This window comes from Hetaerina americana, unplaced genomic scaffold, assembly GCF_022747635.1.
Source record: "Hetaerina americana unplaced genomic scaffold, ioHetAmer1.1.p SCAF_9, whole genome shotgun sequence".
Classification (NCBI taxonomy): Eukaryota; Metazoa; Arthropoda; class Insecta; order Odonata; family Calopterygidae; genus Hetaerina; species Hetaerina americana.
In genome coordinates, this window is record NW_027287538.1 from 56,710,880 (window position 1) to 56,725,603 (window position 14,724).

General features: G+C 37.4%; 1 protein-coding gene across 1 annotated transcript in view; it reads left to right on the plus strand.

Moving 5' to 3' along the window:
- Positions 1-14,724, plus strand: part of LOC139698728 (protein turtle homolog A-like) — a 577,577-nt gene that overhangs the window by 554,344 nt on the left and 8,509 nt on the right. The window contains exons 12-13 of the mRNA XM_071597621.1: positions 228-242; positions 4,284-4,631. Coding sequence (XP_071453722.1) covers positions 228-242; positions 4,284-4,631 — 363 coding nt within the window. The remainder of the gene's footprint in view (positions 1-227; positions 243-4,283; positions 4,632-14,724) is intronic.

Consider the following 14,724-nt stretch of genomic DNA (forward strand, 5'->3'; position numbering starts at 1 on the left):
GGATTTAGCGAGAGGTGTCTATTACATTCCCGGGAAATATAATTTTTGAATGATTGAGATTATTTCATATGAGTTAATCCTTCTTTATTGGTGGCTCCCTTTATATTAGTAATTAAAATTTTTTTTATATTTGGCAAAAAAATTGCTGAAAATTGTATTGTCTTCACTAAAAGTCATATTAATATTTGAAATACCTTTCTCTCTTTCCGAAAAAATATCCTTCTCAGTCGGCCAAAGGAATAGTAAGTATTGAAGAGTTATAAATCTCTTATTTTTGAGTGACGTTGCTTGCAAAACTATTGATGTTTTCTCAGGTGTTTCAATGGCATGTTTTTCATTAGTTTAAAATAGAAGATGTTAAAAATATGATGTTTATGGCCTGAAAAGATTTATTTAACTAATCTATATTCCTAAATTTACACAAAATATAGTATGATTAGATAACGTACACAGTAGAAACTGCTCGTTAATTCTTTTAGAGTTTCCTTAATGTTATTCTTTTTCATATCAAGTTCTACTATTGAAGCATTTGGCTTTGCATGGATCATTAGACTTAAAGATGAAAAATTATCTACCGATAAATAAAATATTCCATGGAATGGTTTAAGTATTTATGCCTACACTCAGCTAAGTAAATCTTTTGAAAAATACAAAATTATTCGAACTCTACTAACCAGATGTCCATAGACTGATACATAAACAAATTGATAGGTAAATATGCTAAATTAAGACATAAATAATTAAAAGCTTTGAATGTCCTCTCAATATATTTTTCGTTTTTTAAAAAAACAACAGGTGTTTATTTGTAAATTGATGTCTACAATATTTTTATATTTCATGCCATTGAGTACTGAAGTTTTAGATTATAATTTATTATGAGTTATAGGATTTTCATCCAGGACATTAATTGTTTAATGGATATTAATCTAATGAATGAATTATATCATATTTCAATCTACTCTACACGAGATAGGCTGATAATAAATTTCTATTGTTGGTTTATAACAGTCGAATAATAAATCATAATATGTTTGCAGCCGAAAATATGCAGAAAGGTAGTCAAAGTTTTCTTATCCTTTTTAACCCCATTATTAAAAGCTTCTGGACACATAACTAAGGTTCTCATACTTTAATATTAGTAATAAGTATAAGAAGGTAGCATAAAATCTAATCCCTGAGATTTCCTGACGGGTGGATCATTCGACGAAACAGAGGTTGGCTCAGGGAAATTAAATATACCATATTTTTATATGAAAATGGTTCATTGATGCACTCACTTATTAATCCAAATTTGGAGCGAATTATTGTGGTTAGTATGGGATATTAAAATCCAACCAATATCAAATAAATTCTAAAAGGGTAAATGAAAACTACCATTAGTGTCGTTAACATTGATTTCATAACGCGTTTGCGCGTCACTCATAATTTTTCTCGAAGTATTCCAACCGCGAGATCCAAAGTTTAATAAAGAGTACTTGTATTAAAATAAACCATTTAATCCAATGAATGGTATCACTGGACTCAAAAGCAGCCCGTTTGTAGTGGTATTGATTTGTTGCCTAAAGTTACCGATATTTTCTTGATTTTGTATTATATAAATATATTTCCATGCATTGCTATGTGAAAGGAGTTTTTCCTCTGTTGCTGGGAAGGAATAAGTGTGACTAAGAAGAGAAAATTGGTTAATACATACCATTGATATGGTTTAATCCTAAATTATACTTTTAAGCTTAAATGCTGAATAATACCCTGTCTGTATTGATATGAAATTCTCTCTATGAATACCTTTGGGTTCACAAGAAATAGCGTCAGAGTTCCTTTAGTTTCAGAAAATTTTGTGCAAAATCTGCGTAACTTCACCTGAAGCAGCCGAGTCGTTGGCTATGCTTGAAGATGACTGTCATAATTATCGTAAGATAGTTTTAAGTGATGAATATACCTCATCTAGGATGAAAATTCATTCTTATAGCGATGCAAAATAAATATAAAATCATACGATTCTACCATAATAATGTATAATTGTGGCTTAAGTATTTTGTGCGACTAGATAATCCCTGGAAGTTATTTCTTTAGCTAATTATCATAAAAAGTTATTGTAGAATTCTCCGTAAAAGTTTACAGGTCTTAACTAATGTTATATGTATGAGTAAGAAATTCTATAATACGTATAATAAACCGTATAAAATAGTTTTTACAGTAATTTTGAGTTTCTCTTCCCATAGGCTAAATTTTGCTAAATGTTTCGGTAGGGGCTTGCATGGTATAGCTGGGGTAAAGAGAGGTATTAGCAATTGTACTATGAAGAGTTATTCATTGATATTATAGGATATAAAACCAGAATTTCGAAGAAAACTTAATACGGCCGTCTAAACCATAACAATGGCCGCATTAACATTCGAAATAAATGCTGCTACAAAATACGAATAAAACGTAAAGCAACGAAGGTATTGCAAAAAAAACAAATAGACATAGAAGATCACAGGAATAAAAAGAATAATACACTAAGAAATAAGTTGGAAAATATGGTGTAAAATCGGTCGGTCGAAAGTAAGATGGTGGAAACTGTAATTATACTGAAAATTAAATAGACAGCAGTTTACAAACTCGATAGAAGATGTTGCCAAAATATTACTAAAAAGTAAAAGAGAAAAACAAAATGTATTATGATGGATGACACAGAAGCATTCTTTGCCACTCTCATGATATATATAGGTGGGTAAATTCATTTATGGAGAGAATGGGAGATGGCGATGGAGAGAATTCTAGGAAAGATTTAAAAGCACAATATTGCAAATATTTATGTTACATATGTTTTAATTGTTAGCTTGGCTATAGGAAATATTCAAAGTCGCTCACAGTACCTAGGACAATGGTGGCTATAACAGTGGCAAGTAACCTTTGCAACACCGAGAGCATTTATTGGAAGGAATAGAGCAATTAACATAAAAATATTTCATGAATAACATCATATTGTAGAAAGAGATTTGTAAAAGGCATTGATGCAAGGGGAGACGTGGGATTTGCTTTTAATTTGCCTCATTATTTGTTATACTTATCTAGTAAATAAAGAAACACAACATCAACGGTGGATTATTGTGAAATTAGTCGTTTAGCCGGTTAAATATTTCAGATTTGAGCATTGAAGAGGTTCATAGGGAAGAAAGGGGGTTCTTAATGTAGTGCGGAGTGGAGGATCATTGTTAAAATGATAATGAAATGATGGAATCCTCAAAGAAATTGAAGTATCAATAGGGATAGTTAAATAAAGAAATCAAAATGAATTATATTATTTGACATGAAGTAAATTCAATTATTTGGGCCATCACCTAGGCATAGACATGGTGATGAAATTGTGACGGACATGGAGAAAGAGAGACAAACACAGACGTTTTACATTGGGTTGAGAAGGAAAACTACTGAATTGGAATTATAATGAGTGTGGAAGATATCAAAGGATGGAACATTTAAAAAGTTTAATTTAATTGAAGATAAAAGGAGGCATGATATAGAGCACGAATGTACGTAGTGAGTACTAAAAAGCTGAAAAAGAAAATGGTGTAAAGCGAAAGTAGAAATTACTCTACTCAAACCCAAAATGCCTATGGTCAAGAACTGTGTATTATTAAAGTTAAACTCTCAAACTTAACGCTTTACATTTAACTATCTGGAGTCATGAATTACGAAAATAGGGCGAAATTTACCGTAAAATGTCGTTCAGAACTTGGTAATAAGCTTCTTAGGCTCAACAGTTGTTGTGCATGAGGATAAAAATGTGTAACAACATATTTTTAAGCAAACCAGTTCACAGATCACTTGGTCTGAACTTAAACTGAACTGAAATGTTTCCTTCCCCCTTTAATCCTAAGTAATTTATCAATAAACATTGCTTTTTACGGGTGTATGTGAATCGTCTAGCTTTCTAGAGGGCGAAATAAGTTATGATCTAAGTGAAGTGCATTTAAAAATGTAATTTTCATCGGCGGAAGGGTGAGAGGAACGTAGCATCGATGCTCGGGAGTTGACCTCAGATGACCGCGTACGAAGGACCGCTTGACTATATTTGCCCTCCCACGGCGGTAATAGCGTCTCCTAACGCGAAGGTCATCCTTTCAGTTCGCAGTTCGAGAGAGAATTCAAATGGCCTTCACCTCGGAAACTTTACGACGGGAAGGTCACCCTATCAGAATAATCGGTTTGACTTGCGCAACGACGTTTTTATTCATCTCTCTCGTTTTTGTCTTTGTTTTTTCCTCCACATCACCTTTTTCGTAATCCACCGGAAGATTCGGATGCTGCCGGTGACGTCATCCAGCAGGAACCAATGGCCATCGTCCTAGGGGTGCTCATCTCCGCAGCTTCCCTTGTCCTTTGCGGCATCTTCGCCTTGGCCGCCATCTTGATCTGCCGACGCCGGAGGTCGACGTCTTCGGCGCGCAGCGACCAGGCGACGCGTGATGGAGACAGCAACGACAGCGCGTCCGCCGGCTTCGGGGCGATCGACTCGGGGGTACCCCGAGTTAGGTTCAGGATAGACGGTGCCACGGTCGCTCCGGAAGAGAGGACATCAGTCGCGTCGTCCGTGAGATGGAGCCGTGGAAGTGATGACGTTGACACGATCATCGTGGGAAGGGGTGAGTTTACCAAAAAGTTCAGTCTTATTGCAGAGATGCTTTATGACTTCCTCCAGACAACAGAGGGTTGCAATAAACTGTTACATACACGTATTGGTTCTTCCTTTATCATTTTTCACTTGGCCCCAATCAATTGCTACAGTACCTATCTCGTATTATGTATAATTAGTTATTATTTGAAGAGGGGATTGGGAGGTTTCATTTTGTGTACCCTAAAAACAGTAAGGGTTTCTAAATTGAAATGAGTAATTAAGGTACCAAATGTGAATGAAAATATTGATAATCACCCCCATGGAAATTAAATACGAAAATTTGTGTAAAATGACGTTCAAATTGAGAATAAAAAGATCTACACTTCCGATTCAGTGAGATACAACTTAAGTATGCCGATGGTTGTTCTGCTTAATATGACGTGATCTTATTCGGGTTGCTAATCATCTAATCGACTTTTGAAGCTCAAATATGGCCTCTTCTTGGATTTCAGTTGTTGTTTCATTATACTTATATATGTGTGCATTTTTATAAATATAACAGATAATCTACCGGTTAAGGTAGGTTTTAGATGGACACAATTACCAAAGAAATATTTGCCTCTCTTAAGAAAACGCAACCCAATATCCTACTCTAAAACAAGCCCTTTCTTCTCTCCGTGTATTGGCTTCCTCCTATCTCTCCTTCCAACATCCCTATCCTATTTCTGCCCATTCTTATTTCTCCCAAAGTTTTAACCTCTATCACTGCCTTCAGCATAAAATTTCCGATCAATATCCTTAGCATTCATTTTTCCTGCTTCATTAGGATTTCTTCCAGCAATCCCCTCTTCTCCCACACCAGAGCTAGCACTTCCTCATTTGTTTTCCTTTCAGTTCAATGCATCTTTCCCATCCTTCCTATTCGTTATCGCTGTATTTCTTTTCTGAACTAAGGTCTTATTCAGCATAAAAAAAATAAGCTATGCAATTATTGTGCATTTATTTGAATGTTTTTACCCTGACATAAATATGACATGATTTATCACCACCCCTTTAAATACTGTCGAATAAATAGCTTTATCTGCCATTTATTTTTCGCCGTCGTGATATCCAATTTTTCACCTTCAATTCGGTCTAGTACGGCGCCATCACGATGGCCGTTTTATGTTCCAGCCGTAACTTTCACGCGGGTAAAAAGAAGGCCGAACTATTTTGAACCCTTTCATTACCATCTACCCTTTCCCTCTCGCTTCCTGCCCTTCATACTCCCCGTGCACGCCGCCGCCGTTCTCTGCGAATTTATATGCGTTCGCGCGATAGCCGGGAGATTTGGTTCGGCAGGAGAAAAAGGGGGTACATAGACCAGGCGATCGTTCCCGAAGGCCCCTTTTTGTTTTTCGACGGCTTCTTTCCTTGGTTGTTCCGCGGAATAAATAACTGGAAAAAAAATATAACGAAATAATTTCCAACCTTAGCGCGTTCTTCGCCTGCAGCTCATACCCCACCGCGCCGGGAACTTTCATTAAATGGGGTCTCGCGAGGAAGAGGGTGGAGGGCAGGGGAGGAAAAAAGCAAAAACCGTCGAGTAGAAATTTTCGCTCGCGGGTCGGGTTGCACTAAATTGTGCATTCCAGTCTGACGCCGAACGAGGATAATCTCCGAGACCGGCGTTTGCAGAGTAACGCCGTGCGCGGGTGGATTAGTCCGAGGGGTTCTCAATAGGGATTTATTCTTATCGCACGAAGAGTGTGTTCTAAGAGCGGCAGAGTGGGACGATGAAACGATAGTGGAATAGAAGGTAATAGAAGGTAATAGAATAAATTTTCATCAGACCTTTGTTCAAGCTGGACTTGAGGCTCATAAGAGGATTACGAAGGAAGCTACACTCTCAAGTCGCGCTTCAAGTGAATGAAAAATTAGGAAATAAATATAATTTTATCACGCCAATTCATGGAATATACGGCTAGTTCTGAGATATTTAATTAATCCGCATTCTTACCATTAGCCATCATAATCGTAAAATAACCGGCTACTCACAAGCGTATACCAAACCGCACGTAGTTTAACACCTGGAGAGTTGATATATTAATGCAACCTATCAATGACAAAAGGAATGTAGAAATTTCAACCGACTATTTTTTGTAATCATTCGTAATAATAATTTTACGTAATTTTTCGATGTAATTTTAATCTCTTTGGATATAAGGAAAGCATTAGGCTTTATGTGATTGATGTAAGATGTCTAAATGCATATTTGTTGAGTGGAAAGTGTATAAAAATAGCTGAAGGAAACTCATATTTAATTTTAATACATACGAAGTTTGTAAAGTCGAGTGGAGTTCTCGAATTAGATTTTTGTGTGAGGTTTCCTATGCGCTACGTGTCTTTTATGCTTTAAGGAAATTTGCTCGAGAAGAGAGTTACACTCCTCTGATGGCCTCAGGTAAAAGGTTCGCTTTAGGGTCTGCGCATAAGAGGTTTCCTTTGTTCATTTTCTTCCTTCCCCGGCGTTGATGAAGTTCAAGTCAAAGCGGGCGTGGATGGAATGGATGCGCGCCACGGGCGCAAATTAAGAGCGTTGGCAATGAGCGGGAATAGCGCTTTCGATTTCCGTTGCCTTGAGGAGGCGATCAACTTTCTCGCAGGTACACTGCAGGGACGGAGGAAGAGAGAGATTTCGACGCTTCGTTATGCGTATGACTCGATCCCTCTCCTTTCTTTACCCACTTTCGTATATTACCTTCCCTCATTTCATCCCTTAATATGCCCTGCTCCAAATTAGTTTTTCATAACTAAGCTTCCGTAATTGTGAACATAAACTTAAATTCTTTATATTCCTCTTATATTTATGGATACATCCCAGTCAAAAGTTACATCGGAGCATGAAATGAAATTTATTTTATTTGGCATAACCATTCCGTGTCTTATTACCGCAGAGCAATCCCTGTTGGGCGAATGCTCAATACGCCCAGTAACGCGTGTTTAGAGATTTCATTTATTTATGATGAAAATCTGAAAGGCATGTATAGGATTTATGTATGATTATACAATGTTTTACTGCGAAGAAGTTTTACAGAATGGAATGGAATTTTTTTTTAAGTCAATGAATTGTCTAGAATGGAACTCCACTCGAGAATTTACGTGTGCAAAATCATGCAGGCCAAGTGGAGAAGGACAATAGACAGAAGAGCAGTATAAATTGAGGACAATAGGCAGAAGATAGGCAGTCTAAATTGGCATGGATAAGAAAGGAAAATGAGGGGCCGTGTAACAGTTATCGTGAATTCGCAACTCAATGGGTGGCATCAAATCAGAGATATAATTTAAACGATTTTTTGGATATGGTAAGATTGTGGTGTACCTAAGCCATGAATTTTCATTTTGAATCCCACATCATACTAGGAAAGAAAAATTTAAAATTATAAATCCAAATTGTATTGAAAAAAAATGTGTGATAATTTCATCCCTCTATTTTGAGAGGGACCCAGATCGACCCATCAGCACCACGCCCTGGCGTACCGCCAGTGGCGGCCTGAGCGCCCGGCTCTAGGCGCTCATAGCCTCAGCTGCAGAGCCTTTTTAAACGGAATGCGCCGTGGATCTCCCATGTGGGGACCACAAAAGCTGCATCTGCGGGAGAGCACATCATTCATATTTTTAGGCTATATCGGAAAACATTTCGACTAAGTGGAGTGCTTATATTGGCCGAATTCTACTTTAAAGCGGTCTTGACAAGTCGTTGTCAATGTTATTGTCATGAAACTGCATCAGTTGCAATATTACACCTTATTATATATCATTTTCCTTTGATTTTGGGAATGCGCTGATTCATTTGACAACATATATTTAAAATAAATCTCCGCTAGGAAAATAATAGAAACATGCATCCAATTAAACCACTTTAAATGTACAAGGTCAGTCCCAAAACTAGTATGACATTTTTCCTTGGATAGGCGGACGGATGGGAGGCGGTTTCTCTGGCTGGGTGTGAGGGAAGGAAGTCCCTGGAAGGACCTGAGTCTGGTAGCTGTTGACTTCCAGCCTTTGCCCCCGCAGAGTGTGGATCGCTCGTTTGCGAAACCTCTATAACTTGACCTCATTTCGATTCGTCATGCAACGGTTATTGGATCAGCGCTAAGCAATCAAATTTTGTGTGAGACTGAGCGAAACCGGTCAAGAGACTTATGAAATGCTCAATTCAGCTTAAGGTGATAACGCCATGGGTAGATTAGGTGTTTTTAAGTAGCCCAAATTGTTTCGGAAGGGTAGAGAATATAGAAGACACTGAACGTTCAGGACGCCATTCGACCTCGATAAGTGACGAAAATGTTGCAAGAGTAAAGAATTTGTTGGACAAGGATTGCAGATTGTGTTCGCATGGTTTCTGATGAACGTGGAATCCCTAAAAAAGATATGCATCGACTTGTGACCAAAAATGGGCATGATAAATGTGTGTGCGAAGTAGGTGCCGCGAGTGCTCTTGGACAAACAATAGGAAACAGGCAGATCTGCCAAGAGATTTTCGACCCTGCTTCTGCCACCCAGCCCTGACGTTGTCCCATCAGACTTTTTCCTCTTCCCCTGCCTCAAATCTCTGCTGAAAGGACGTTACCACGGCTCGGTGGAAGCGTTACAACCGGCCGTGACTAGGGAGCTCTGCAGCATTCCAGGTGCCGCCTTCCAGTTGGCGTATGAGGCGTGGTAAACCCTCTGACAGCGGTGTGTGGACGCCCTATGGTGCCACTTTGAAGACTTCGGAGTGAATTTATCTCTTCTAGCCATAAATGCTTTTAATCGACTCAGTCCAACTACATTTGGGACGGACCTTGTATAGTTTTAAATGAATCCTATACAATCAAATTGGATAATGTTGTATTCCATTCATCAAAGCGTTCTATTAACCAGAAATGCGGAATCATAAAGAAATTCACGGGCCATTTCTCAGGTATTAGAAGATCAATATTTTAAATGTCTGTGATAACACTGTGTACCTACCGCTTCACCCGAGTTGGATGATTTTATGGTTACCAAATCAGTCTGGGGGAACGCAACCAGAACAAAGTTAACAGCCACCCCCCTACCTTTCCTAGTTGTCAATTTCACTCATTAGAGCTTAGTGCGAAGACCCTCCTTTATGGTATTAGACTTCGGCTTGATCACTGCTTTTCCAGTCGTCAGATGCGTCAAGACATGAGATGAATGAGTTTAATGAGTTAAACATAGATTTAGGTAAAGTCTTAAGTTTAAATCAACATTAATTTTTGTCATATTGGGATTATTTTCACCAAGTTAGATTTATCACAATGCAATTTTAACAAACGATTTTTATGTAAGTTTTCATCCTCATTACCTACATCCTATGTCCACGAGTATGGAGAATTTTATTTATTTCTTTAGAAAACACATATAATTCAGAACTTTTAGGTTCCGGGAAAATAGTGGAGCACATTGAGTTCCATTTAATATTTTGCTTATATTTTACTTTCTCAGTGTACATTTCTCTTTAAATAGTTGTCGGTGGTCAGTGCCCTGATTGCTTGAGAATTTTAACGGAAGTACAAATCTTTAGGTAGATACTAAAGAGCATTGAATTGAACGTTATTATTATGTAAGCATAACGTTAGCATCAAGTGAATGGAAGTTTTATTGTCTTTCGAAAGGGAAGAAATGCGGTTCCTTTCGACTTCATACAAAACAGGTCTTGGGGCTATATATAGCAAAAATATACCGTCAGAAGTAATCGTATTACATTTAACCTTAAAGTGACTTGGCTTTTTAATGAATCACTTTTTAACTTAATGCACTTAAGCTAGTATCTTATAAAAATTTCACTAAAACGAATGGCCATTATTACTGACTAAACAAGAGACTAACGCGATATTTTAAAATTATTTCTGAAAGACTGAAACACGTTGCTAAAGGCTAGGGTATATCGTTGGGATTATATAGGTTAAATATTTCGGGTGCAACAATTTTTAGATTTAAAGGAGACAGCCGCGGCGGTCAGCTGTCGCCAATTGCGCATGCACGCCAACATGATTGCGGCCAAAGCGAGCGCATGGCATTGGCAGTATAAAATATTGAGTACGATCGTATAAGATGTATCAACGAGGACAGTGGCCTCACTGACCTCATATTTTATTTTGCATTGGAGCTTCCACGGTAGTCGTTATGGAAATGGAGGATAAGGCCAGATAAGTGTCTGCACCTATAGAATACCGCTGCGTATCAAAACCGTTTCCATCAGCAAGTCAGCATTGAGTTAACGGTAGTTAAGAATAATAGATTAACCGAAATTCCAGACATATTACTAGATCATTCGACATTATAGTTAAATTATCATTTTCTTCAAGTGTCATGACATTATGTAGTTCTTTAATTTTTTACTGTATACCTTCTTGATGAAGTTCTTTAGGTCTCGCAGAAAAGTCATGGTTAGACTAGATTGAGATAGAAAAAATAACCGTGTTTTACGAATATTATTTGCGTCTGATTCTATCATCAATTTTTAAGAATGTAATATTTTTGCAAATTATACCTATGCACCATTAGTTAATTATGTTACCAAGTAGAGATGCAGTTCTAATTCAAAAATATCTATTAATGAAAATGTACGTAAAACTATATTTTGAAGATGCATTAAAAACTTTTTTCGTTGAAAGGAAATGCAGATATTTCTTATTACACAAGAGTCTAATTATTACTAATTAAAGTGGTGACATGTCCAAATTATTTTAGAATGAGTGAGATACATCGCTGAAAGTTACGGAGAACCGTAGAAGAAAATCTGGTAGGATCAAGAAGGCGTCAGATAGAGTAAATTAGGTATAATTAAGGAATGTATTGACGAATATATAAGTAGATTAGCGTACGTAATAGAGGCTTGTCTGTAACCTGTGCATGCCCCGGGATAATCAGATGCGATGGGCAGTTTAAGAAAGAGCGGTAAAACAGGGGTGTTCATTATAACGTGAACCTATGCTTTTCAACGAAGAAAAAATATTTAAAAAGGCGTGAGAAGAACTGACTATTAGAATGAAAGTCGCGGGAAAATTCATATTATTAGTTCTTTTCCGGATGCAGACTCAAGTTTTAGTTTGCCGGTCTGCCAAGCGGTTAATAACTACTGCTTAACGTATTGGAAAGGCATTACGATAGATTTAGTATGATGATTGATGTGAACAAAACATAGGTAATGAAGTTTTCGAGAAATAGAAAAGTTAAGTTAAATATTACAAAAGCTGTGTTAAACTAGAGCAGGTGGAACAGAATATTAATCCTAGTGATTTGGAAATTTTTAAAGCACTAGAGACGTAGGAAGAAGAATTGCGTTAGGCAACAAAACTTGCTGAAGGAGGAGGGAAATGATAGCAGGGACGATGGGTAAGGGTGTTTGTTGTAAGTCACGTGAAAACGTCTGTATGGAATGTGGCCTTGCATTGTACAGAAACACGTCCGTTGAAGAAATATGACAGGCGCGGATTGGAAAATTTTAAATGTGGGTGTGGAAAAGGCTAAAATGGCAAAATGAATAGAAAGGGAAACAAACGTGCTAGGCATGGCTGGAGATGAGATAGGGTTGTTAGGAGAAATCTAAAGTAGGCAGGAGAGATGAATGTAAATATTTTTATATTGCTATGGGATTTTGAAGAAGAATATAAGGGATGAAGCCAAGAATAGGGTAGAGAGGTATGTTGGAGAGGCATGTTGGACAAGATGAAGGGAGGAAGGGAATGTGCTGTGTTTTGTTAGGAGATACAAGGAATGTATTGTTGTACCAAATTATAGGCTATGTCCATCCAAAACCTAGCTTAACAAAATAGTAAAAAATAATAATGATATGATATATTTTCAAAATTCACGTAGATGAATCATCAAAACAAAAATGTCTTGAATTAAGTTCGTAAATATTTGCGTTAAGTTACGTTAAAATGGTAATTTTCAATTATGTAGTAATCTTGGCAATTCAACTTAATTTCTAATCTTATGCTGTCATCTACGAGGGTCATCCGGAAAGTAGTACCCGTTCGTGAAATAAAGACACAAAAGTAAATATTAACAAACATAAAAAATTTTATTTGAAAGAGGATACTTTAAACTACTTCTCAACATAATCTCCAAGCAAATTAAGGCATTTGTCATAACGTGTGACAAGTTTCTGTATTCCTGCTGCATAGTCCTTCGCCGCCAGCTCATTGAGATACGCGAGGGACCCATCTTGCACAAATTTTTGCATAATGCAGATGGTGTTTAACAATTTCATGAACAATTGTTCGAGAAACATTGGGAAAATGCTCACAGATGTCATCAATTGTGACGCGCCGATCGTTCCTCACGAATTCGTCAACTGAGCTCACCAGTTGGTCTGTAATGACAGACGGTCTCCCCGAACGCTCATCGTCGTGTGTGTTCCCCCTCCCCATGTTGAAGTTGCGACACCACCGCCGAACAGACGACTCGTCCATTACATTGTCTCCATACACCTCCTTTAATTGGCGATGAATATCACATGGGCGAACGTTTCTTGCATTGAGGAATTTAATCACTGCCCTCACTTCACAACTGGCGGCGTTCTCAATTTTTTTAAACATTGTAAACAATCACAGAAACAACACAGGCAATGCTAGCGTCACGCAACTTGGCTCAGAGAAGGCAGACAAGCCACTGAAGCTATCTGACCTCGTCCAGCGGCTACTCGCGTCGTCAGCACTTCATGCGGCACGAACGGGTACTACTTTCCGGATGACCCTCGTATTTGTTTTCACCCTTGCTCTAAATTTCAATCAGCCAAAATAGATAAATAACTTGCCAGACCAAACTTCTGTTGGTGCTCATTTAGAAATAATATAATATAACGTTCGCAGCGAGGCACTGATGTATTGGTTACGTGCTTATGATCACTTGCTCCGCTTAATTAAGACTTCAAATCACACTCGTGTTATTGTTTAATACGTTTCCTTGACGGAAATTATTTTCCCAGTTAGAATCGAGTACTGCAAGTAAATCTTCGAATGAGAAAAAGCAGTCCTACGTTGTTTCCCTCTGTTCCGTCCCACCTGTCGCTGGCATTTTATTTGTGCCAAGGGAGAGGATTATTTTAAGTCACGTAGAAGCATCCATTATTATTTAACGCACCCTGACAAAAATTTTAATTCAGAATCACACTGACTACACTAATTTCGCAGCGACGAAGAGTGAATTATACAACTACAAAAATTGAAAATTTTCGTTTGATTAAAAATGGATCGACGCAAAATAGAATAAAGCCATATAATTTCTCCAAAATATTCTCTTAGTAAAACAAACCTTTTACCTGGCACTCGCAACACGATAGACTCTCCTCCTTTTTCAAACCTCTATTTATTTACAGGTTTTCGAATACCACTCATGCCATTATTTTAGATCGTGTATTCTACGTTTACAAAATTCATACTCGTTGTTGGTCTCCGACAAAGACCTATTAAACCATAAGTATCCAAAGCCACTACCGTATGAATTATTTGGCTTCCCTCCAGTAATTGACCCAAAAAGGGTTGTAATTTTACTACTGCCAGAAAAAGATGGATTATTTTATGCTGTTCGACATGAATAGTAAACCTTGTTTTATAGTTTAAACCAAAAATAAACAGTTAATAATAATACATTTTCAAATATATATCAAGTTAAATAGCGATGCGATCTCCCGTTCAAATTACATGAGGTCTCATTTCAGAGCAATATTTTGTATTTTGCATGTTTGTATAAAGTGAATGAAAATTTTTATGCATACATAAACACGCGTGCCCTCCCCCACACACGCACGCACGGACGCGCGCACACGCACACACATGCATATATTTCTTTAAAGACAATATTTATTAAGTTTGATGGAAAATATTCCCTCGCTTTGATGGTTTATTTACATCATTTAGGCAATGTTCCGTGCAATTTTCATGTGTGAATTCTTATTAAAAAATGAAAATGTTCGACATAATTTTGGACGATAATCGATTTTATGTTAGGTATTCCATGAGATAAACCTTACCAGTCCGCTAAAAGACAGTTTTTTGAAAGATAGTATTTTCTTGTCGTGCTGCTCTTCCATCATCCAAGTGCATGCCTTGGGTATCATCTTGTAAAAT